Raw genomic sequence first — 24919 nt, 5'->3', positions numbered from 1 at the left:
AAAAAGAGAGAAAGGTTCAACTTTCTAAGGTTGTAACAGAGGATTTCATGCCATACCCTCAGCTTGAGCTTAGATCACCTTTCCGGCTGTCTTCTGGATGTCATATTTGCTTGGAAGCCACTGAATTTTAGCCGTTAAGAGCACCGAGTGCTGCTCGTCGCTAAGGGCCTGCTCGCAGCTTAGGGGAAGCAGCTCTTTAGCGACAAATCTGGGAGTTTCTCTCATCGCAGTCATGATGGAGGCCACAGTGCCCCTGAACTGTCACCACGTAACGAGGACCTTCACCTTTGCCTCCTCAAGGCTGAAGCCTGCAGTCATGCCCGGTCCTCCCACATTTTAGGACTCTCAAAGTCAATGCCGAGTGCTCCCACTTCAGGGCCTCTACTTGCTGCCCTCCCCAAATGCCACCTTATCAGGCACCTCCTACCACCCTGAAAAAGCTGGGTCTCTTCACCAGGGCACATGCTACAACCCCAGTGTCTACCACCCCCCACCTGACACTGCTTGAGGTCTCCATAAACAAGCTAAGCAAACAAGGGCTTCTGCCCTCTTCAAGCTCCTAGAACATGACCTGAGCCCACCCTTGGCTTGAGACCAGCCCAGCATCACTTGGAGGGATTTCCGGGACATGTGGCTGTGGTGTGGGCCAGTGGTCATGTCTGCAGGCAGCAGCCAGGGTCCAAGGGTGAAGACAGTGGGGGTGGGGCGCCCTCAGACTGATGCTTGTCCTGCCGCAGGGTCTGTCCCAGGAGACAGGGAAGGCTGCCCTTCCAGTGCTGATAAGCATCAGACCAAGTATGACATGTGACACCTATGAAAGGCAGCCCCGGCCATGCGCAGGTGGCTCAAACCTATAATCCCAGCACTTTGGGAGGCTGAGGCAGGCAGATCACCTGAGGTCGGGAGTTCCAGACCAGCCTGACCAACCTAGAGAAATCCTATCTCTACTAAAAATACAAAATCAGCTGGGCGTGGTGGCACATGCCTGTAATCCTGGCTACTTGGGAGGCTGAGGCAGGAGAATCGCTTGAACCCAGGAGGCCGAGATTGCAGTGGGCCAAGATTCCACCATTGCACTCCAGCCTGGGCAACAAGAGCAAAACTCTGTCAAAAACTAACATTAAAAAAATAAAGACCCTTTACCCAGTGCCACTCACTTCAGACACAACAAAGGCAGACAACTCTGACCCTCACTCTCACGGCAGCTGGCCCACCTGGCAACACCCTCAGTCACTTAAAGAAGGTTCTTTTCTTTTTATTTTTGCAATATCCCATACAAAAGCAATAGAAACATAACAGTCTTAAGAAGTTTACAATTGAATATTTGAACAGAAAATCTGTACACATTATCATTTACAGCAATTTTACATGGTAAATTAACTGATTGTTTTAAAATGTTCTTTCTAAATCGCTCTGCTCTGCTGCCCTAACTCTTGGAGTATTCTAAAGAATCTAACTAGTGCTATTTACAAGTACCAAATTAAGACCATATAACTTACATAAAACCCATTAGTTTAATAGCTCAATTTAACAATGTCTGACTTCAGAGTGCTGTTATGACATACTGATAAAAGGCCAAAAATTAAGTCTCCATAAAGATATTAAAGGTGTCTGAGAATACTTTGATGCCTATAAAAGGAGCTGACTCTAATTGGTCCCATGGATTACATGGTGAAATCCAAAACTGTCCATCTGACAAGCAGCAAGTGGAAGTGCCTGTGGAAAACCAGTTAAGTAGACCTGGAGGACAACAGGGATTACGCAATTAAGCTTGCTGGAAGATTGCTTCAAGTATACTTTCTTGGATTTAGCGCCATTTACAATTTAAAACATGCAAAATACACTCACTATACATAAAATTAACGTTTCTTAAGAAAGTAAGGCAAAAATAATTCATCATGAGATAATGGACTACTAACAGAGAAACCACCAGGTGTAAGTGCACATACATGCTTGGTGCCTGGCCAGCCTTCCACCTAGTGGGGGAGGAGCTGTTTCTCTTCCTGGCCGCCAGGTGGCAGTTAGCTCATGGCCGAGAAGTCTCTCAAGGGTTCAGTTAAACAAGCTTCCAAATCAAACTCGTCCTCCACTTGACTGTCCATATGTCTAACCTTGGTGGGTGTGCCAGAGTACACATCCTGGAAAACAGAAGCATGGGTCAGTGGACATTCATCTCACCCTGAAAACAAGGACCACTTCCTACACCCCCACAGCTTATGTGGTAAATCATGTGACGTAATGCACAGCAAGGTGTACACTTCACGTGCAACTGAGATTTTAAAAATGACACTGCAAAGAGAAACCACATGTACTATTTACAAGACACTGAAGTTTAGATGTACACACATTTTATTTTTATTTTGTAGAGATGGAGTATATGTTGGCCAGGCTGGTCTCAAACTCCTGGGCTCTAGCAATCCTCCTGCCTTGGTTGGCCTCCCATTGTGCCAGGATTATAGGAAGGAGTCACTAGTCACTGCACCTGGCCATGTACATAGTTTATAAGCACAGAGAGAATTCTAAAAGCCTAGACAAAACCACAAATAGTGGCTGTCTCAGGACAGGAGACAGCATTTAAATTGATACATTTTAAAACGGTTTTCTCTTGAGACAGAGTCTCACTCTGTCACTCAGGCTGGAGGGCAGTGGTGCAATCTCGGCTCATTGCCACCTCTGCCTCCCAGATTCAAGTGATTCTCCTGCCTCAGCCTCCTGAATAGCTGGGATTACAGGCCTGCATGACCACACCCGGATAGTTTTTGTATTTTTAGTAGAGACGGGGTTTCACCATTGTTGGCCAGGCTGGTCTTGAACTTCTGACTTCAGGTGATCTGCTGGCCTCAGCCTCCCAAAGTGCTGGGATCACAGGCATGAGCCACCGTTCCCAGCAGACGGTTTTTTTTTTCTTTTGAGACAGTCTTGCTCTGTTGCCCAGGCTGGAGTGCAGTGGTGCGATCTCGGCTCACTGAAACATCCACCTCCTGGGTTCAAGCTATTCTCCCGCCTCAGCCTCCTGAGTAGCAGAGACTACAGGCACCCACCATCATACCTGGCTAACATCTGTATTTTGTAGAAACAGGGTTTCACCATGTTGGCCAGGTCTTGAATTCCTGACCTTGGGTGATCTGCCCGCCTTGGCCAACCAAAGTGCTGGGATTACAGCCGTGAGCCACCATGCCCAGCCCAAACTTCAGTTTGTAAGGCAGCATGTGTTAACAATTCACCTGCAACCCCCAAGCTGAAAGACTCATCCAAAGAAAGTACTTACAAAGTCATCCTGAGAGCTGGTCTGGGGCTCGGAGCTGCTTTCTGCAGATTCAAGGTCTACAGGGTGTCTGTTAAACGAAATCCAATAGGTGCATCAGGCACTAACTTAACAAACCCAGGAGATGGGGCGCAGCTGAATTCTTCAAGTCTGTTCGCTACAGACAAACCCCACCCATATGGTACAGCCACAAATGTTGTGTGAGCCTAGGAGACGCGACACTGACAGTGTCCCCTAGGCTCCCTGAGGGGCCAGCTTTCAGTGACTATCTGACAGACTTAACCCTGGCCCGATCAATCCAGCAGAGAAAGCTGCTGGCAATGAGAAACAGCAAGAAGATCTGCTGGCCTCACCACACAAGCATCCTTGGAAACAGAAGCACTCATAAGCCCTAATTTTTGAGGGGGAGAAACAAGCACTGTGAACATACTATATGCATCATCACTAATTTTTCCAAGTTTCTACTCAGAGAATGGGACAACAGTGTCACACTGGGGAAAAAAACCCGAATGACATCTGTCAGGATAAACTGGTAAAGTCACTTACAAATCATTTCAAAGATGCCAGTCTCTAATATAAATTTCCCAGCACAGAGGAGAAACACAATTGTTTGTTTAAAAAATGTGGGCCGGGCGCGGTGGCTCAAGCCTGTAATCCCAGCACTTAGGGAGGCCGAGACGGGCGGATCACGAGGTCAGGAGATCGACACCATCCTGGCTAACACGGTGAAACCCCGTCTCTACTAAAAAATACAAAAAACTAGCTGGGCGAGGTGGTGGGCGCCTGTAGTCCCAGCTACTCGGGAGGCTGAGGCAGGAGAATGGCGTAAAACCCAGGAGGCGGAGCTTGCAGTGAGCTGAGATCCAGCCACTGCACTCCAGCCTAGGGTCACAGAGCGAGACTCCGTCTCAAAAAGGAAAAAAAAAAAAAAAATGTGTCTGAGGAAGGGAGAGGCTCAGGACCAGAGGGGAGCTCAGAAGAAACCCCACGTAGAAAGAGGGAGATACAAGATCATTCTCTCTACGTTCCTGGTCAGCAGGTATTCCCATGATGCAGCAAAAGTTCAGGCCTGAGATATTTCAACTAGGCACAAGTTTAAAAGCCAACAGGGCTGGGAGCGGTGGCTCACGCCTGTAATCCCAGCACTTTGGGAGGCTGAGGCGGGCAGATCACAAGGTCAGGAGGTTGAGACCAGCCTGACCAACATGGTGAAACCCTGTCTCTACTAAAAATACAAAACATAGCCCGGCGTGGTGGCGAGTGCCTATAATCCCAGCTACTCAGGAGGCTGAGACAGGAGAACCACTTGAACCCAGGAGGTGGAGGTTGCAGTGAGCCGAGATCACACCACTGCACTCCAGCCTGGGTGACAGAGCATCTCAAAAAAAAAAAAAAAAAAAAAAAAAAAGCCAACAGGGAAAGAAAGCCTTCCTTAATTAAGAACTTTTATTTTCATGGTTGAACAGAAATGACACAAATACTTTTCAGGGTATTTATATTTAAAAAACAAATTCCAGAGATTGCTGTACTTTAGGGGAAAAATAACTCCAACAATAAAAACAGCAAAACAATAAACAAAGCCTGTATTCCCAGAATGACTGTGCTTGAAAAACTAAATTCAATCCAGGAAGCAAACTCTTCCTTCCAGCTGCCTCCCACCCAGTACAGAAGAACTTGGCACCAAGCTGCAGCAGCAGTTGCTGTGCTCCCCAACAGCTGCTCTGCTCCCCAACAGCTGCTGGGGAACTTGGCACCAGAACCTCATGTCTCAGTGATGCACAGCTGCTGCAGTCACTGGACCAATCAGAGAATCACAGAACAAGAATGCAATAAAGACATACATTTCTTGCAAATCACATCCTTCTTCAGCTGGAGGATCCCAAAAATGCAGAGCCACCTTCCAAAGTTTGATTTGCTGGTCCCACGAACGTCGACTATACTTCTTAAATTTATTAGGGGTCTTGGGATGAATGCCAGGTTGTCGAAGGTGTCTACAGAAGAAAGATTATTCTAGCACATGCCTACATGCCACTCACATTTCCACATTAGCTCGAAGATTAACCAAACTATGAGATTAGTATTATTTTAAAAATTATAGATTACCACGCGTGGTGGCTTACGCCTGTAATCCTAACATTTTGAGAGGTTGTGCCAAGATAACTTAAGCTCAGGAATTCAAAAAAGGCCTGGGCAACACAGTGAGACCTCATCTCTATTTAAAAAAAGAAAGAAAAATAAAAAAGGCCAGGCGCCAGTGGCTCACACCTGTAATCCCAGCACTTTGGGAAGCTAAGGCGGGCGGATCACGAGGTCAAGAGATCGAGACCATCCAGGCCAACATTGTGAAACCCCGTCTCTACTAAAAATACAAAAATTAGCTGGCCCTGGTGGTGCGCGCCTGTGGTCCCAGCTACTTGGGAGGCTGAGGCAGGAGAATTGCTTAGAACCCGGGAGATGGAGGTAGCAGTGAGCCGAGATTGTGCTACTGCACTCCAGCCTGGGTGACAGCGCGAGACCCCGTCTTGAAAAAAAAAAGAAAAAACAAAAACAAAAAACAAACAGCTAGGGGCTGGGCGCAGTGGCTCACACCTGTAATCCCAGCACTTTGGGAGGCCAAGGCGGGTGGATCACCTGAGGTCAGCAGTTCGAGACCAGCTTGGCCAACATGGCAAAATCCCGTCTCTACTAATACAAAAATCAGCCGCTCGTGGTGGCCTGTGCCTATAATCCTAGCTACTGGGGGGCTGAGGTAGGAGGATCGCCTGAATCAGTGAGGTGGAGTCTGCAGTGAGCCGAGTTCGTGTTGCTCCAGCCTGGGCAACAGAGTGAGACTTCGTCTCAAAAATAAAAAACCCTGCTGGACACAGCAAATCACTTAAACACAGGAGTCTGAGATCAGGCTGGCCAACATGATGAAACCCCATCTCTACTAAAAATAACAAAAATTAGCCAGGCATAGTGGCTCATGCCTGGAGTCCTAGCTACTGCAGAGGCTGAGGCAGAAGAATCGCTTGAACCTGGGAGGCAATGGTTGCAGTGAGCCTAGATCATGCCACTGCGACTCCAGCCTGGTCAACAGAGCAAGACTCCACCTTAAAAAAAAAAAAAAAAAAAAAAAGTCGGGCACAGTGGTCCACGCTGTCATCCCAGCACTTTGGGAGGCTGAGGCAGACAGATCACCTGAGATCAGAAGTTCAAGACCAGCCTGGCCAACGTGGTGAAATCCCGTCTCTACTAAAAATACAAAAAATTAGCCAGGCATGGTGGTGGACACCTGTAATCCCAGCTACTCAGGAGGCTGAGGCAGGAGAATCTCTTGAACCCAGGAGGCGGAGGTTGCAGTGAGCTGAGATCACGCCACTGCACTCCAGCCTGGCGAGAGCGAGACTCCGTCTCAAAATTAAATAAATAAAAAATCAACTGAGATTCTACAAAACAAATATGTGAAAAACAAAACAAAAAAAAAAAAAACACCACTATCTGGGCCGGGGACGGTGGCTCACGCCTGTAATCCCAGCACTTTGGGAGGCCGAAGCAGGTGGATCACCTGAGGTCGGGAGTTTGAGACCAGCTTGACCAACATGGAGAAACCCCATCTGTACTAAAAATACAAAAAAATTAGCCAGGCATAGTGGCGCATGCCTGTAATCCTAGCTACTCTGGAGGCTAAGGCAGGAGAATCACTTGAATCCGGGAGGCAGAGGTTGCGGTGAGCCAAGATTGCACCATTGCACTCCAGCCTGGACAACTACAACAAAATTTCGTCTCAAAAAAAGCACTATCCACCTGGCACAGTGGCTCACGCTTGTAAGCTTGTAATCCCAGTACTTTGGGAGGACTACTTGAGGCCAGGAGTTCAAGACCAGCCTGGGTGACACAGGGAGACTCCCATCTCTACAAAAATTTAAAAATTTAGCCAGGTATGGTGGCATGCACTGCTAGTCCCAGCTACTCAGGAGGTTGAGGTGGGAGGACTGCTTGAGGCCAGTAGTTCAAGACTACGGTGAGCCATGATGGCCAGGTGCAGTGGCTCACGTCTGTAATACCAGCACTGTGGGAGGCGGAGACAGACAGATCATGAGGTCAGCAGTGCAAGACCAGCCTGGCCAATATGGCGAAACCCCATCTCTACTGAAAATATAAAAATTAGACGGGTGTGGTGGCGTGCGCCTGTGGTCCAAGCTACTCAGGAGGCTGAGGCAAGAGAATCACTTGAACCCGGGAGGCGGAGGTTGCAGTGAGCTGAAACTGTGCCACTGTACTCCAGCCTGGGCGACAGAGCAAGACTCCATCTCAAAAAAATAAAATAAATACACAGTGAGACATGATCACGCCACTGCACTTCAGCCTGGGTAACAGAGCAAGACTCAGGAGGAAACAAAAAAGCACCATCACATTTAATCTTACTATTCCTTTGCCATCTATGTTCCAAAAAAGTAAAAAAAAAAAAAAAAAAAAAAAATTTGAGATGGAGTCTTGCTGTTACCCAGGCTGGAGTGCAGTGGTGCAATCTTGGCTCACTGAAACCTGCTCCTCCCAGGTTCAAGCGATTCTCCTGCCTCAGCCTCCCGAGTAGCTGGGACTACAGGCGCCCACCACCACCCCCAGCGAATTGTTTGTAGTTTTAGTAGACAGGGTTTCACTGTGTTAGCCAGGACGGTCTCGATCTCCTGACCTCGTGATCAGCCCGCCTCGGCCTCCCAAAGTGCTGGGATTACAGGCTTGAGCCACCGCGCCCGGCCCACACCTGGCTGATTTTAAAACTTTTTGTAGAGATGAGGTCTCCCTGTATTGCCCAGGCTAGTCTCCTGGCCTCAAGTGGTCCTCTTGGCCTCCCAAAGTGCTGGAATTACAAGCATGAACCATTGCACCTGGCCCAGAAAACTAAATTTCAACCCCAATCCTACCAAAAAGTTCAGTAAAACACTAAAGCTTTCTTTATATCCTTTCGTGTCTGTGTGTTTGATGGAGCAAGATAGGCAAGAACATGCTGCTTAAAGGAAATAGGGCAGGCCGGGCGCGGTGGCTCAAGCCTGTAATCCCAGCACTTTGGGAGGCCAAGACGGGCGGATCACGAGGTCAGGAGATCGAGACCATCCTGGCTAACCCGGTGAAACCCCGTCTCTACTAAAAAATACAAAAAACTAGCCGGGCGAGGTGGCGGGCGCCTGTAGTCCCAGCTACTCGGGAGGCTGAGGCAGGAGAATGGCGTAAACCCGGGAGGCGGAGCTTGCAGTGAGCTGAGATCCGGCCACTGCACTCCAGCCTGGGCAACAGAGCGAGACTCCGTCTCAAAAAAAAAAAAAAAAAGAAAAGGAAATAGGGCAATGCCAATTTTTTTTCTCCAATTAGAATTTTACACTATTTTTTTTTTTTTGAGACGGAGTCTCGCTCTGTCGCCCAGGCTGGAGTGTGGTGGCCAGATCTCGGCTCACTGCCAGCTCCGCCTCCCAGGTTTACGCCATTCTCCCGCCTCAGCCTCCCGAGTAGCTGGGACTACAGGCGCCAGCCACCTCGCCCGGCTAGTTTTTTTTGTATTTTTTAGTAGAGACGGGGTTTCACCGTATTAGCCAGGATGGTCTCGATCTCCTGACCTCGTGATCCGCCCGTCTCGGCCTCCCAAAGTGCTGGGATTACAGGCTTGAGCCACCGCACCCAGCAGAATTTTACAGTATTTAACTTGAACTTCATTTTTATCCCATCATGTATTTTAATAAGTTTACATCTATATAACTGCTGACTCCTAGGAAATAAAATGTTATCTAACATTCAAAATTCTGAAAATGATTTTTAAAATCTTCATGTCTTTAGCTTTTTAGTTGCCAATCCATTCTTTATTAACGTCCTAAGTCCCAGTAAGTCTATTAAATAGTTCTTAGTAGGTGTGAACTATCCCCAGCATCACTTGGTACTGCCATCTAAGCAACTCTTTAGAAATGCAATGCTACATGGCTTGTTCAAGACGTGCCACTGAGAGAAGACTACCTTGGGACTTCTTTAATGTAACGATCATAGGCAATTGTGTTCTTCCCATAGTTGATCTGTTTCTGTCTCCTCATTAGGACACTTTCATCTGTCTCAAAGTCAGCCGGCACAGTAGACACAGACTCCTTTGAATCAGAACTGAAAAAACAACAGATTAACAGAATAAGCCCTGCAATTAAGATTACCATGTAAGGTAAGCTAAGAAAATGTCAAAACACAATAATGGAGGATTCACTCGAGATTCCCAACCATATTAATCCTCAACAGTCCAGAGACTGCATGTATGGGAATTTAGTACACAACAGATATAGTATTTCAAATCAGTGAAGAAAGTATTAATAAAATGCTACTGTGACAATCAGCATTTCTGACAGTCACAATTTTTTTTTTTTTTAAACAAATTACAGGTCTATCAAATTAGAAAAGAATCGTTTACACAGCCTTTACCTTCCTGATGATGATTTTCTCTCTCTTCCAAAGTCATTGATAAGAAGTTTCCTTTTATATCTGAGGGCAAAATAAATATTGCTGTTTTTAAAAAAGGTATAAAAATAAAGCAGCCAGGTCTGAGGAAGCTCCACCCTGATACCCTCAGGTACACCATCCTATGCAATCCAGAAGCTCCCTAGGCCAAAAGAAATCCTCGTCAGGTTCAGTTTAAGTAGTGAGATCCACACAACAAAAATGTACATCCCCAAAAACTTAACAGCCTTAAAAAAAGAAAAAATAAATTGAAATGTATTTTTATTTTAAAAACACCACACTTACTAATGGGACCCGCGTGCCTACTGGGCACTGCATACCTTCTCCAATCTTGGAAACCAAACGCGCCCCCTTTTGTCTTGTTCCTCATGAACTTCCCGAGGCATCTGCTTTCTATTGCAGTCATTACCAGAACACAGCTTCGCAAAAAAAAAGAAGTATGACATCTCCAAAAGGAGTCTAGCGCAATCTAACGCTGAAACCATGAACTACCCTTGAGCTCCAAGTTCCTGTGGGTATCTTTTTTTTGAGATGGAGTCTCACTCTGTCACCCAGGCTACAGTACAGCAGCACGATCATGGCAGCTCACCACAGCCTCATACTGCTGGGCTGAAGCAATCATTCCACCTCAGCCTCCCAAGCAGCTAGGACTCCAGGCAAGTGCCGCCATACCCATCTCCAAAAAAAATTTTTTTTTGGAGAGATGGAGGTCTATGTTGCCCAGGCTGCTCTTGCACTCCTGAGCTCAAGCGATCCTCCCGGTTTCAAAAGTACTGAGACCAGGAGTGAGCCACCACGCCTGGCCTGTCATGCAGGCATCTAAATTATGTCATGTATCACTGTGCCTCCTCTTAAAATCCAAAATCCACCCAAGTTTGCTGAGGTGTTCAGTGCAGCTTGGACACCAGAAGGTAATGAAGTAATTATCTCCTGTGCTATCTCCTATCTAGAGTAGCACTAGCTATATAACACCATCTTTGTATGATTCAGAGATTAGTCCTGCAAATCATGTGCTACAGGGCCTCATTCTCTCCAGTGCCACAGATGAGAAAGACTGGTTTCAGGTATGATGAAAATCCATTTTCTTTTCTTTTCTTTTTTTTTGAGACGGAGTTCCCTTTTGTTGCCCAGGCTGGAATGCAATGGTGAGATCTTGGCTCACTGCAACCTCTGCCTCCCGGGTCCAAGTGATTCTCCTGCCTCAGCCTCCCAAGTAGCTGGGATTACAGGCATGAGTCACCACACCCAGCTAATTTTGTATTTTTAATAGAGATGGGGTTTTTCCATGTTAGTCAGGCTGGTCTCGAACTCCTGATCTCAGGTGATCCACCAGCCTCGGCCTCCAAAAGTACTGGGATTACAGGCGTGAGCCACCGTGCCATGCCACAAATCCATTTTCATACTCTTATACTGCTAGTTTGTAGTCTGTTAGTCTCCTTAAAGCATAGTAAGCTGACATTTCATACCCCTCTTACTGTTGGGAAGTAAGCTGGCCTGCCGGTAATGGTTCACTAAAGGGCCAGGAGGTTTTAAATCACACAGGTCGCACTAAAAGCCGCAGCTTTGGCTGGGCACGGTGGATCACGCCTATAATCCCAACACTTTGGGAGGCCAAGGTGGGCAAATCACCTGAGATCAGGAGTTTGAGACCAGCCTGGCCAACATGGTGAATCCCAGCCTCTACTAAAAATACAAAAATTAGCCGGATGTGGTGGCACATGGCTATAATCCCAGCTACTCAGGAGGCTGCGGCAGTAAATAGCTTGAACCTGGGAGGCAGAGGTTGCAGTGAGCCGAGATTGCACCATTGCACTCCAGCCTGGGCAACAGAGCAAGACTCCATCTCAAAAAATAATAATAATAAATAAAAGCCATAGCTTTCCATCACAAAGGGTATAATCAACAGAGTAGTCCAAACAGTGCTGTTTTCTAAAACAAGACAATTTTTAGGCACAGACTCATGAGATACCTGAAGAATAAATAGGGATCCACTCACAGGACAATCTAGACAGGTAGACTATGCCTGAATATGAGCTGCAGATAATCCCTGGCAAGGGATGACTTGAGGGAGCAACTAGGCTACAGGTATGCAAGAACTGTTCTAAGACTTGTGAATGCAACACAAACTATACAGGTTAAATCAACATTCTTTTTTTTTTTTTTTTGAGACAGAGTCTCGCTGTGTTGCCCAGGCTGGAGCACAGTGGCACGATATCGGCTCACTGCAAGCTCCGCCGCCCGGGTTCACGTCATTCTCCTGCCTCACCCTCCCGAATAGCTGGGACTACAGGTGCCCGCCACAATGCCCAGCTAATTTTTTGTATTTTTAGTAGAGACGGGGTTTCACCGTATTAGCCAGGATGGTCTTCATCTCCTGACCTCATGATCTGCCCGCCTCGGCCTCCCAAAGTGCTGGGATTACAGGCGTGAGCCACTGCGCCCGGCTAACATTCTAATTTTATAGTTGAGAAAATGAAGACCTATATAAATACAGTAATTCACTAAAAACATTGGTACTCACATCTGTGAACTCCTACTTCATTTCTTTTACCAAGGCATACTATCCACCCAAACATTTTGATACCAGAAGAAATTACAAATAACTCCCCCAAATGTTCAATAACCAATTCCCACATATTCCTACCCCTTTTCAAAGGAGGCAGCTATAAATGCCATCACTGGCTGCCAAATGAGAACAAGCAGCCTAGGTATGATTCCGTGGCTGACACGCAAGACACATTTTTCTCGAGACCCTGTTTATCAGCCACCTGTTGGCTAAAATTCTCTTGTAAAATATTTCAACTAATAAGCCACATTTTAACTGGGTTTGAATAAACCCAGTCCATGCAACTGGGTTTGAGTTAGGCAACTCATCAAAAGAGAAAGGACCAACACACTGATAATCAAGGGAGATTAAACAGTGGTTAAGGATGCATTAGGTAATGAGTCAACGAAGAGGAAGTAGCTTAGTTTGCAGTAACCTGGATGCACACACAATCTTGTGTACAACTGCAAGAGGTTCACAGAATCCAAGTTTGAGACCTTTCCTTGTATGTTGGCATTTCTGAGCTGTGTTTGTTGTCCTGAGCCGGTGTCAATGTATTCCTTCATCTGGAGAGAACACTCCTTCTGTGAGCACCGCACACAGAAGGTCGATGGTAACAAATGACTGTAGTAAGTTCCTGATAGTTAGGCCGGGCACAGTGGCTCATGCCTGTAATCCCAGCACTTTGGGAGGCTGACGTGGGTGGATCAGGAATTCAAGACCAGCCTGACCAAGATGGTGAAACCCCATCTCTACGAAGAATACAAAAATGAGCCAGGCATGGTGGTGTGTGCCTGTAATCCCAGCTACTCAGGAGGCTGAGGCAGGAGAATCTCTTGAACCCGGGAGGCAGAGCCTGCAGTGAGCCAAGATCTTGCCACTGTACTTCAGCCTGCGCGACAGAGCAAGACTCTATCTCCAAAAAAAAAAAGGAAAGTTTCTGATAGTCCTCCAGCTTGCAATCCAGCAGTACTACCACTGTGCACCTACTTCCACTCTCAGAAGGATTACCACCAAGAATACAGTGGTCTCCAAGCTTGAAAGAGTGGACTCACCTGGAGGGCTTTTCACAGGATGGCCAGGCCCCACCCCATTCGCAGGCCCAGGGAAGGGTCTGAGAATCTGTATTTTTTTTTTGTTTTGTTTTTTTTTTTTTGGGACGGAGTCTCGCTCTGTCGCCCAGGCTGGAAGTGCAGTGGCCAGATCTCAGCTCACTGCAAGCTCTGCCTCCCGGGTTAACACCATTCTCCTGCCTCAGCCTCCCGAGTAGCTGGGACTACAGGCGCCCGCCACCTTGCCCGGCTAGTTTTTTGTGTTTTTTTAGTAGAGACGGGGTTTCACTGTGTTAGCCAGGATGGTCTCGATCTCCTGACCTCGTGATCCGCCCGTCTCGGCCTCCCAAAGTGCTGGGATTACAGGCTTGAGCCACCGCGCCCGGCCTGAGAATCTGTATTTCTAACAAGTTCCCAGTAAATGTTGATGCCTTTGGTCTGGAGCCCAGACCTTTGAGAACCACTGTTCTAAGACATATATCAAATTTAATGTGTTACTGAAAACGCCACAGATTAACACTTCAAAGTAGTCCAAGATGTGTACCTTGCCATTTCTTTGTTAACTCTGGTCCTCATTTCATCTTCTTCAACTGCACTTGCCCAGTCAGAGCATCTGGAACGGGGTTTAGGGCCTTCAGGAGTGGTAAAGCTGCAATAAAACGAAAATGCTACTGAACCATGATACGTACTTTGTTTCCTTTCAAACTGTATGTCAAGAAATATTCAAAGGCTGGTGGGGCACAGTGGCTCACACCTGTAATACCAGCACTTGGGAAACCGAGATAGGAGGATCACCTGAACCCAGGAGTTCAAGACCAGCATGGGCAAGATAGTGAGACCTCATCTCTACCCCCCCACCCAAAAAAATAAAAGCATTATATCAGTGAACTATCTGTATCAAGCCATATTAAACTGGAGTTTAGCAGGACAAAAGCAAACTAGATGTAGAACAGAACCTATCAGTTGAATCTATCCAGGGCTGTCTTACTAGAGCAGAAGTCACGAAGCTCCTTGGCAGCGTGCCCACTGTGTTTGGGAGGTCTAATAAGACCAACTAGAATTTAAGACTTCAAACTAAATTATGATTCCTTCTGGGTGTCCACACTTCAGTAGTCCAGAGCTATCCTATGGCGAAAATCAAGTTATTTGGTTCATCTCTGGTATGTGTTTATAAAGTCACCATATCAGACATTAAGACAGAGATTTGCTTCAAATCTTTGCAGTGTGTGTGGCAGTCAGAAAAACCCGTATCTAATTTTCAGCTTCAGTTCTGGCATTTCTACGGGTTAGCCTTATCTCACTGATCCAACACCCAGCCTGATGCTGGAGCTCATGAAGCTGACTCTGAGAAGTTCAGAGAGTGTAGAGTTTCCCATTTAGTATTTAATTTGTCCCTATGCCATTAGTCCCCAGCTTGCAGTCATTGCCAATGTCAATGTTGACAGGATTGTGACAATACTGCCTTTCATAAAACCGAGGACCAAAGAATTCCATTATTCTAACAAAGCCCAAGTTTCATAGATTGTGGGTACATCTAGACAGATATGTGCATGCTTGATGGTAAAGAGCAACTACTCACTTCCACCAACCTCATGCTCCCCCTGGCTGGCCATACAGAGGGATTTGTTGTCAAACTGAGAAGGATCTGCAGGGTAAGTCTCTAACTGAGACTCTCTCAGGTGGGTGTTTCCGCTGTGGAGTCCCAAGCCTGTATCCGTATCATAAAAGTGCAGGTCTGGCATTCCTCCAGGTTATCTGGCCAGTGTAGACTCCTTCATCTGAATATGAACCTCCAGGAGAATTTTTCAGACACATCTATACTAAACAGTAGGATCCTGCACTTGCCAAATGTCTGCCTCTTTCTGTTCTGCATTGACCCATTCTGCTCATGTTGCCCAAACTGCAGTGCAATGGCACGATCTCGGCTCACTGCAACCTCCGCCTCCCAAGTTCAAGCGATTCTTCTGCCTCAGCCTCCCGAGTAGCTGAAATTACAAGCATGAGCCACCATGCCCAGCTAATTTTTTATTTTTAGTAGAGGCTGGGTTTCTCCATGTTGGCCAGGCTGGTCTCGAACTCCCAACCTCAGGTGATCCACCCGCCTCGGCCTCCCAAAGTGCTGGGATTACAGCCGTGAGCCACCACACCTGGACTGCAATGACCCATCCTAATTCCTGTTAAGTGTGAGAAGAATTGTCTTCAGTTCTCTCTCCATTCTCATTCATGATGAGATCATTGATCCATTAACCAGCTGAGAAATGACTGATGCTGAAGAAATGGTATTCTATTGGTAAGGCTTATTACCAAACTTCTGATAATGAAGCAGGCTACCAAAAACGTATCCAGCCCACCCCAAGGAGTGTTTGGATTTGATCATGGATGTAGCACACACCAAAATCACCAAGACTTTAGACTACTTGTTTTATTTTGCCAGAGTATCATGGGAGAGTCTTTAGTTCTGAATTATCTGTAAGTCTGAGTACTTCATAGAATGAGAAAGCAGGTACAGCTGACACCTTCTCACCATGTTGTAAATATTTACTGAGACTGGGTACAGTACTGAGGGATGATCATCTTCTGATTTATCCAATGCTGACTGTCTAGAGCAAACTGTCCACTCTGTGAATGCTCCTGTAATGTGTATGAACACATTTCTGGGTACCTTAGAAGTTGTCTTTTTCATGTGTGCTAATATGCAGTATTTACACATTGTGAGAAGTTGATTTTAATAAAAAGGTTGAAATTTCATCTCCAAAATAAATAAATAGCCGAGAACAGTGGGGCGTGCCTGTAGTCCCAGCTACGTAGGGGGCTCAGGCAGGAGGATCACTGTAGCCCAGGAGGTCAAGGCTGGATAAGCCTTGATCCTGGCACTGCACTCCAGTCTGGGCAACAGGGCAAGACTCTATCTCAAAAAAATATATATGGTGGCAGAGGGCAGGTGGCTCATACTTGTAATCCCAGCACTTTGGGGAGGCTGAGGCATGTGGATGACCCGAGATAAGGAGTTCGAGACCAGCCTGGCTAACACGGCGAAACCCCACCATGTTAAAATAAAATACAAAAATAAAATAAAAATACAAAAATTAGCCAGGTGCAGTGGTGCACACCAGTAGTCCCACCTACTAGGGAGGCTGAGGCAGGAGAACTGCTTGAACCCCAGAGGCGGAGGCTGCAGTGAGCCGAAATTGCACCACTGCACTCCAGCCTCAGCAACAGAGATTCCGTCTCAAAAAATAAATAAATAAATAAAAATACAGAATAGCTAACGTAGCCATTTACCTTTCAGGTGCATGTGATTAATAATTCAGAATGTTACATACACTATGATTACAATGTGAACGGAGGACTGTAAGTATAAGTCAGAGTTCCTGCTGTATCAGGACTCCATCTACTGGCAAAGTACTCCCTACGCTTGAGTTAAACCAAATCCAGGAGCTCAGTTCCATCTCAAGCTCAAGGTAGTCTTCAGTCAATATCGGGAAATTTATGGCCAGGCAATGGCTCACTCCTGTAATCCTAGCACCTTGGGAGGCCAAGGCCAGCTGCCCGGGCTCAGGTGTTCCACACTAGCCAGGGAACATGCTGAAACCTCATCTCTACTAAAATACAAAAACTTAGCTGGGCGTGGTAGCGCACGTCTGTAATCCCAGCTACATGGGAAGCTGAGGCAGAAGAATCCCTTGGGCCCAGGAGGTGGAAGTTGCAGTGATCTACCAGGCGGAGTTGCAGTGAGCCGAAATCGCGTACTGCACTCCAGCCTGGGGGACAGAGAGACCCTGTCTCAAAAAATAAATGAATAAATAAATAATAGTCCGGGCATGGTGGCTCACGCCTATAATCCCAGCACGTTGGGAGGCTGAGGCAGGCGGATCACCTGAGGTCAGGAGTTCAAGACCAGACTGGCCAACATGGTGAAACCCCATCTGTACTAAAAAAATACAAAAATCAGCTGGGTGTGGTGGCAGGTGCCTGTAATCCCAGCTACTCGGGAGGCTGAGGCAAGAGAATCACTTGAACCTGGGAGGTGGAGGTTGCACTCCAGCCTGGGCAACAGAGCAACAACGCCGCCTCAAAAAAATAATAATTACAATTAAAAAAAAAAAATCAGGAAATTTGAAAGCTTAAGGCTTGATGCCCCAAATTCTGGCAGTTCAAATTGATGTATCTTATTTATACATCAAACATAAACTCATTTTTTTTTTCTACCCCGTTTTTCTGTTGGTCATTATTGATATTAAAACTAGACACTGGGTCGGGTGCATAGGCTCATGCCTGTGATCCCAGCACTTTAGGAGGCCGAGGCAGGCGGATCACAAGGTCAGGAGTTTGAGACCAGCCTGGCCAACATGATGAAACCCCGCCTCTACTCGGGCTGGGCGCGGTGGTTCACGCCTATGATCCCAGCACTTTGGGAGGCCGAGGTGGGAGGATCACAAGGTCAGGAGATCCAGACCACGGTGAAACCCCGTCTCTACTAAAAATACAAAAAATTAGCCAGGCGCAGTGGCGGGCGCCTGTAGTCCCAGATACTCGGGAGGCTGAGGCAGGAGAACGGCATGAACCTGGGAGGTGGAGCTTGCAGTGAGCAAGCTCTGTCACCAGCCTGGGTGACAGAGCGAGACTCCATCTCACACACACACAAAAAAAAACCTGCCTCTACTAAAAATACAAAAATTAGGCTGGGCATGGTGGCTCATGCCTGTAATCCCAGCACTTTGGGAGGCTGAGGTGGGTGGATCGCTATGTCAGGAGTTCAAGACTAGCCTGACAAACATGGTGAAACTTCGTTTCTGCTAAAAATACAAAAATTAGCCAGGCGTGGTGGTGTGCACCTGTAATCTCAGCTACTCAGGAGGCTGAGGCAGGAGAATTGCTTGAACCCGGGAGGCAGAGGTAGCAGTGAACTGAGATCATGCCATTGCACTCCAGCCTAGGCAACAGAGCAAGACTCTATCTCAAAAAGAAAAAAAAAATAGCCAGGTGTAGTGGCGCACGCCTGTAGTCCCAGCTACTGGGAGGCTAAAGCAGAACTGCTTGAACTTGGAAGGCAGAGGTAGCAGTGAGGTGAGATCATGCCATTGCACTCCAGCCTGGGCAACAGAGCAAGACTCTATCTCAAAAAGAAAAAAAAAAAAAATAGCTGGGTGTAGTGGCGCATGCCTGTAGTCCCAGCCACTCAGAGGCTAAAGCAGAACTGCTTGAACTTGGAAGGCAGAGGTTGCAGTGAGGTGAGATCATGCCACTGCACTCCAGCCTGGATGACAGTGAGACTCCATCACAAAAAAATAAGCTAGATAACTAACTTTAATTACAACAAATAAGCAACCTATTTTAGCTGTAAACCAAATGCTGTACTTGGAAAATACAATTGCAGTAACTAACGAATAATACTTACGTAATTATCATTTCTTCCCTTACAGTCACACAACTCGAGAAACTTAAATTGGATTTCTTTTTTTTTTTTTTTTTTTTTTTTTTTTTTTTTTTTTTGAGACGGAGTCTTGCTCTGTCGCCCAGGCTGGAGTGCAGTGGCGAGATCTCAGCTCACTGCAAGCTCCGCCTCCCGGGTTCACGCCATTCTCCTGCCTCAGCCTCCCGAGTAGCTGGGACTACAGGCGCCCGCCACAGCGCCCGGCTAATTTTTGTATTTTTAGTAGAGACGGGGTTTCACCGTGTTAGTCAGGATGGTCTCGATCTCCTGACCTCGTGATCCACCTGTCTCGGCCTCCCAAAGTGCTGGGATTACAGGCGTGAGCCACCGCGCCCGGCTAAATTGGATTTCTAAAAGTAAATTTCCAGATTTTAAAAATGGTAGAAAGGCACGAAATCAAATTAGGTAAGTAACTGAAAATTAAGTTGACTCAATAGAGGCCTGTCCAGGATTGGATACAAGCATCCTCACTAGTGTATCAAGAGGTTCAAGTCTGGGTCTTCCAGTATAACAAGTTCCTGACCTACAAGAATAACGTAAAGCCTGTGTATGTGAATGACCATATACTACATACCGTATTTTGGTACCCTGAAGTCCATTTCTTAGATTAAGTAGGTTACATTCACAATCTACCCTACCTTGGGACAACAAAGCCTAATTTTACACACTAAGCTAACAACCTTCCAAAGGGAGTACTTCTAGACCTTATCCATCAACGAGCTGGCTCTATTTTGTCAGGTGCCTCCAGGCCTTATCCACAATGTGCAAACACGAAGTGCAAAGGCCCTAGCACAGAAGCATTCCTATAGTTGGAGGAATGAGGATACCAAAAACTTCCGTAACTTCTAAAGCACTGTAAGGATTTAATATTTTTATCTTCAGCTAAACGAGACCACTGGAGAGTTCAGACTTTGATCTCAATAAGGTTTGATTACCTTCCCTTCATATCTGGACCTAGGGCCTCTTCTGTACCCACCCCTAGACCCAAAAATTTTTTTTTTTTTTTTGAGACAAAGTCTCACTCTTGTTGCCCAGACTTGAGTGCAATGGCTCAATCTCGGCTCACTGCAACCTCCCCCTCCTGGGCTCAAGGGATTCTCCTGCCTCAGCCTCCTGGGTATTTTGTATTTAGTACAGATGGGGGTGTTCGGAAAAAGGCTTATCGGGTGCCTGTATAAACTGGCCATAAAAATATGGGACAATGGCCGGGCGCGGTGGCTCAAGCCTGTAATCCCAGCACTTTGGGAGGCCAAGACGGGTGGATCACGAGGTCAGGAGATCGAGACCATCCTGGCTAACACGGTGAAACCCCGTCTCTACTAAAAAATACAAAAAACTGGCCGGGCGAGGTGGCGGGTGCCTGTAGTCCCAGCTACTCGGGAGGCTGAGGCAGGAGAATGGTGTAAACCCGGGAGGCGGAGCTTGCAGTGAGCTGAGATCCGGCCACTGCACTCCAGCCTGGGCGACAGAGCGAGACTCCGTCTCAAAAAAAAAAAAAAAAAAAAAATATGGGACAATAAGTTGTGAAAAGCCACAAGAGGTCTCTGAGGAGGAAAGCCTCCTAAAACTGCCATGATGTTCCCATGCTCAGAGCAAGACCTGCTCTCTTATATTTTAAACACTGTGTTCAAGGAGAAAGACACCCCTTTAAAGCACTGGAATGTGGACAGACATGCAGGCTCCTAGTTAAGCCGCTCCCACTAGCTACTCTCTGCTAAGTTACAGATACGCTGTTTGAGCACAAACAAGATTCATTTAAACCACTTTTGCTATAAATCATGCCTATGATGCTTCTTTCACTGTTTCGCCCTGAACCTCTACTTCTTAGATTTAAGTGATTGTACTCAATACAATAGTGTGGAGACCAGAACTCTGGACCTTTTGCAGCCTCCATTTTCCAACTGGGCCCCTGGCTCCCACCTTTATGAACTCTTAACCCGTCTCTTCTCATTCTTTTGTCGCCACCGGACTTCGAGTATCCTACGGGTGGTGTTGAGGCTGGTCCCCAACAACGGGGTTTCTCCATGTAGTCAGGCTGGTCTCGAACTCCTGACCTCAGGTGATCAGCCGGCCTTAGCCTCCCAAAGTGCTGGGATTACAGACAGGAGACGCTGCACACAGCCCCTTAGACCCAAGTCTTTCAATATCATCTCTATGCCCTGGTAACTTATTGCGCCTGAAGATGCCTCCCATGTAGACGCCTACACTCCATTACCTTTCTTGACATCTCCTTTGCTTCTCTAAGCAGTTTCTCAAGCCTCACAACTTCCCATGCGTAGCTGCTCCAGCCCATCTTCTCTATCTTGGCAAATGGCCCCACAATCAAGTGTTCAGACCTAAAGCCTTGAGTCATTCTTGATGCCTCTTTCCTCTGTACACCAAAAAAATGTCTGAGACAGGTCTCAATTACTTTAGGAATTTAGCTAACTTGTTAAGGGCATGCCTATAAGAACATGAAATTACAGAAAGAGTCTGTGATTTGTACCTTTCTCCAAAGATGATTGTGAGAACTTCAATATTTAAAAGAAAAGAGTAGGTTGAAGAAGAAAGGATCCACACGTTCCAAGAGAAAAGGAGCAGCTAGGGGAATAGTCAATTATGTATTCCTCGTGCGCTCGGTTAAGTCGGCACTTAAGGTGAACAGAGTTCACCCGTGGAGACATTTCATCTTTTATCTGTAGCTATCTGCTTAGAAACAAAAGGAAACGCCAAGGTAGTTTCTTGCATGACTCCGCCTTCAGCTTAATTTTTTCCTTTTGGCATAGTGGTTTTGGGTCCGAGTTTTTATTTTCTTTTCACGCCTCCCATCCCCAAGCCATCAGCAAGTCTCACAGGTCCTGCCTTCAGAAGTCTATCCTGAACCATGCATTTCCTCCCACCTTCACTGCTCCATCTCGGCCAAGTCACCATGCCTTTCAGGGAACTTAGGAGCAACAAGCCCCCAATGCGGGACGGACCACCCCACACAAAGCCCCTCGACAAGTTTTCTCTAACCATAGCCCCTTAAAGCCCCACCACTATAACCACTGGCACCCCTGCTTATTATTTCCTCCAGACCCTCCTCGGCTGTCCCACCCCTATATCAAGCCCTCCTTTCGCTCGCATCTGGACCCTCCCTACACACCGCCTAACCTAGAAAATGGCCAAGCAGGTGAACCCGGTAAACTCACTTCTCGTCGGGACTCGGGTGTCCCCTGACTTCCACGTGTTCACGAGAAGCTCGTCGGAGACCCTGACCTCTCCCGGGAGCACAACACAGACTCTAACTGGCCAACTCGGGCTGACACGAGTTCAGCAGACTCCCACCCTGGGAAAAGGCTTCCGGAGTGTTCCAGCGCCTGCCAGGCCTGGTGCGGGCGCCCCAGTGCAGGGGCCGCGCGGAGACAAAGGTAAAAGGACGCAGGGCGCCGACCTGACCGATCCCGGCACCGAGAGAGCGCGACAAGGTCCCTGGAGCCCGCGGCCCCGTCAAGGGCTCCACCGCGCCCCGACCCCCGGGTCCCGTGCCCACCTCTCCGGTCTGCGCTCGGCGCCGCGGTGCTCGGCCTCCTCGGCGTCTTCGGGCCTCCAGCGCCTGCCGTCGGCTCTGCGCTTCCGTCCCAGGCTCCATCGCGCGGGGGACGGCGGGCTGCGGGGAGGAACGCGGTCGGCGGGGCTCGGGAAGTCGGGGACCGCCGTACGACCCCCGTCCCGCAACATCCGGCCCCGCACGACCCCCGCCCCACGGAGCACGGCGCTCCCTCGCCCGCCGCGCAGCCCGGCCTCACCTGGCGTCACCGTCGCAGCGGCTCTGATACCTCGGCGGGCTTCGCGGGCGGCAGGCCATGGCAGCACGGGTCGGGCGCGCAGGGGAGGGAGGGGAGGGCCGGGGCCGGGGCCGGGGCCGGGGCTGAGGCGGCGGGGGCGCGGGCCGCGCAGAGCAGTGCAGAACCGGACCTGAAGCAGTCAGCCGCGTCCCCGCGCCGGCGCTCACAACCTCTGCGCGCCCCGCCCCCAACCGCCTTTATATGGGCTCCGGGCCCCGCCCCTCGGCCTCCCGCGCGCGCCGGGTCGGGCGAAACCATCGGGTCACGCCGCGGGGGTCCACTTGGCTGCGCGCGCCTCGCCAGCCGAGTGGGGCTGGGGCGAGACCTTCGGGCAGCCGCGAAGCCCGACTGCCTGGCGCTCGGCTCGGGAGCCAGAGGGACGCCGCGGGCTGAGGAGAAGCCTAAGGAAAAGGTTGAGCTCCACCCGCGGGATTGAGACGGCCGGGCCGCCGCGGGCCGCTGCGACGCTGATAGGTCGCGCCTTGGCGGGCGGGGGCAGCTTTGGCGGGAGATTCGGCCGCGCGCGACGCGGCGCAGGTTGTGGGGGAAGGGCAAGCGGCGCGTTTCTCAGCCCCTGTCGTGGCGCATCTCCTATTGGTCCCGGCCTGGGTGGAGCGCGGCTCTGCTTGGTCCCTGCCCAGGTGGGGGCGTGTCTCCTCCCTGGCGGGAACCCGGAACTCGGAAGGCGTGGCCCGTACCCGCGGTCTGTTGTTTTGAGCCGCTTAAAGTTTTGGAGTAACCTTTTAGGTAGCGATAGTTGACCACTACGCTGAGTCTTTCTGGTCCCACTGCCCTGGCCGTTAGCTGCACACCGGCCACCGACTGAGCCGCTAGTCTCCGCCGCTAGTCTCGGATGCCAGCTGCCTCCCTGCTCGTCTGTGACGTCCTCCACTGTGTCGCCGGTACCTGACGCTCCCACTGTCTGCCTGGAGTTGACTGGGCTTGAAGTATCCTGAAGAATCCCTGGCTCAGCAGGGAGGCCCCACCTGGAGGCGAGGTCCTGTAGATCCGCACCATCCGTCCCGCTTCCCCGCCGCCGTCACAGTTGCAGCTGATGGCCCTGCGGATCCAGCCAAATAGAACCCCAACAGGGGTGCACATACACCTGGGAACAGGTTCCCACAGCTTCCTGTTGGGGACAACGTGAGGGATGCAGGGGAGAGTGGAACCAGCCAAAATAGTGGGCAGTGGGGTCAGGTCCAGGAAGCTGAGCTCCAGGGATGCTTGGGATCCCTCTCAGGCCCTACACCTCTGGGAGGGCCTGGCTTTTGCACCTGCTGCCCTCAGGACTGTGCCTTGGTGTGCCCACCGCCCCCTTTTGAACTTGGAAAGGTCATCCTAAGACTAGGAGATACATCCTGTCCCCTCCCTCCCCAGGCCCTGGGCATCCCATAACCCTCAATACTGTAAACTAAAAATCTTTGCAGGGTGCGGTGGCTCACGCTAGTAATCCCAACACTTTGGGAGGCCGAGGTGGGAGGATCATCTGAGGTCGGGAGTTCGAGACCAGCCTGACCAACATGGAGAAACCCCGTCTCTACTAAAAATAATTAGCCTGGCGTGGTGGCGCATGCCTGTAATCCTAGCTACTCGGGAGGCTGAGACAGGAGAATTGTTTGAACCCGGGAGGTGGTGGGTCAAGATCATGCCACTGCACTCTAACCTGGGCAACAAGAGCAAAACTCTGTCTCAAAAAAAATTAAAATCCTAAGCCCTCAACAACTGAACAGACAACAGTGGCAATAAGATACCAAATTATGAATAGGACCTAAGGTCATGCCAGGCAAGGGTTAAGTCACACACCCTACATTTAAACTATATTCTTACTGTCACACTGCTTTTCTTTTCCTCTTAGTAGCGCAACAAGCACTGGCCTTGAGATAAGCAGTATTGAAACAGTGCAGTGGCTGAGATGATGGCTCATGCCTGTGATCCCAACTCTTTGGGAGGTTGAAGCCAGAGGATTGCTTCAGGTCCAGAGTTTAAGACCAGCCTGGGCAACAGCGAGACCCTGTCTTACAAAAAACTTAAACAAAAAGGCTAGGTACTGTGGCTCACACCTGTAATCCCAGCACTTTGGGAAGCTAAGGTGGGAGGATCGCTTGAGCTCAGGAATTCAAGACCAGCCTGGGCAACATAACAAGACTTCTTTACTAAAAATCAAAAAAATTAGCCGGCTGTGGTGGTGTATGCCTGTGATCCCAGCTACTCGGAGGCTGAAGTAGGATTGCTTGAACCTGGGAGGTCAAGGCTGCAGTGAGCCCAGATGGCGCCACTGCACTCCAGCCTGGGCAACAGAGTGAGACCCTGTCTCAAAACAATAAAAACCAATTTGCATTTCCACCAGAT

The 24919-nt window shown here is 48.6% G+C and overlaps 1 protein-coding gene across 1 annotated transcript; it reads right to left on the bottom strand.

Moving 5' to 3' along the window:
- Nucleotides 1-1239: 1239 nt before the first annotated feature.
- On the bottom strand, nt 1240-23156 carry SLBP (stem-loop binding protein). The gene is made up of 8 exons (XM_030922450.1): nt 22532-23156; nt 22276-22392; nt 13875-13979; nt 9698-9757; nt 9251-9388; nt 5107-5256; nt 3269-3335; nt 1240-2138 (listed from the first exon to the last, which is right to left on the bottom strand). Exons 1-8 carry the CDS (start codon nt 22588-22590, stop codon nt 2022-2024), a joined length of 813 nt encoding a protein of 270 aa, XP_030778310.1. The 5' UTR covers nt 22591-23156; the 3' UTR covers nt 1240-2021.
- Between the last annotated feature and the right edge of the window lie 1763 nt (nt 23157-24919).

The sequence above is a fragment of the Rhinopithecus roxellana genome, chromosome 2 (assembly GCF_007565055.1).
Source record: "Rhinopithecus roxellana isolate Shanxi Qingling chromosome 2, ASM756505v1, whole genome shotgun sequence".
Taxonomy (NCBI): Eukaryota; Metazoa; Chordata; class Mammalia; order Primates; family Cercopithecidae; genus Rhinopithecus; species Rhinopithecus roxellana.
Note: the sequence above shows the minus strand (reverse complement) of the source record. Positions and strands in the feature narration are given on the sequence as shown.

Coding starts and splice junctions, on each gene's coding strand:
- SLBP (XM_030922450.1), bottom strand. CDS start 22,590: ATGGCCTGCCGCCCGCGAAGCCCGCCGAGGTATCAGAGCCGCTGCGAC. Junction 22,393..22,531: donor CGCTGCGACGGTGACGCCAG/GTGAGGCCGGGC, acceptor TCCTCCCCGCAG/CCCGCCGTCCCCCGCGCGAT. Junction 3,336..5,106: donor GGATGTGATTTGCAAGAAAT/GTATGTCTTTAT, acceptor TTCGTTTAACAG/ACACCCTGTAGACCTTGAAT.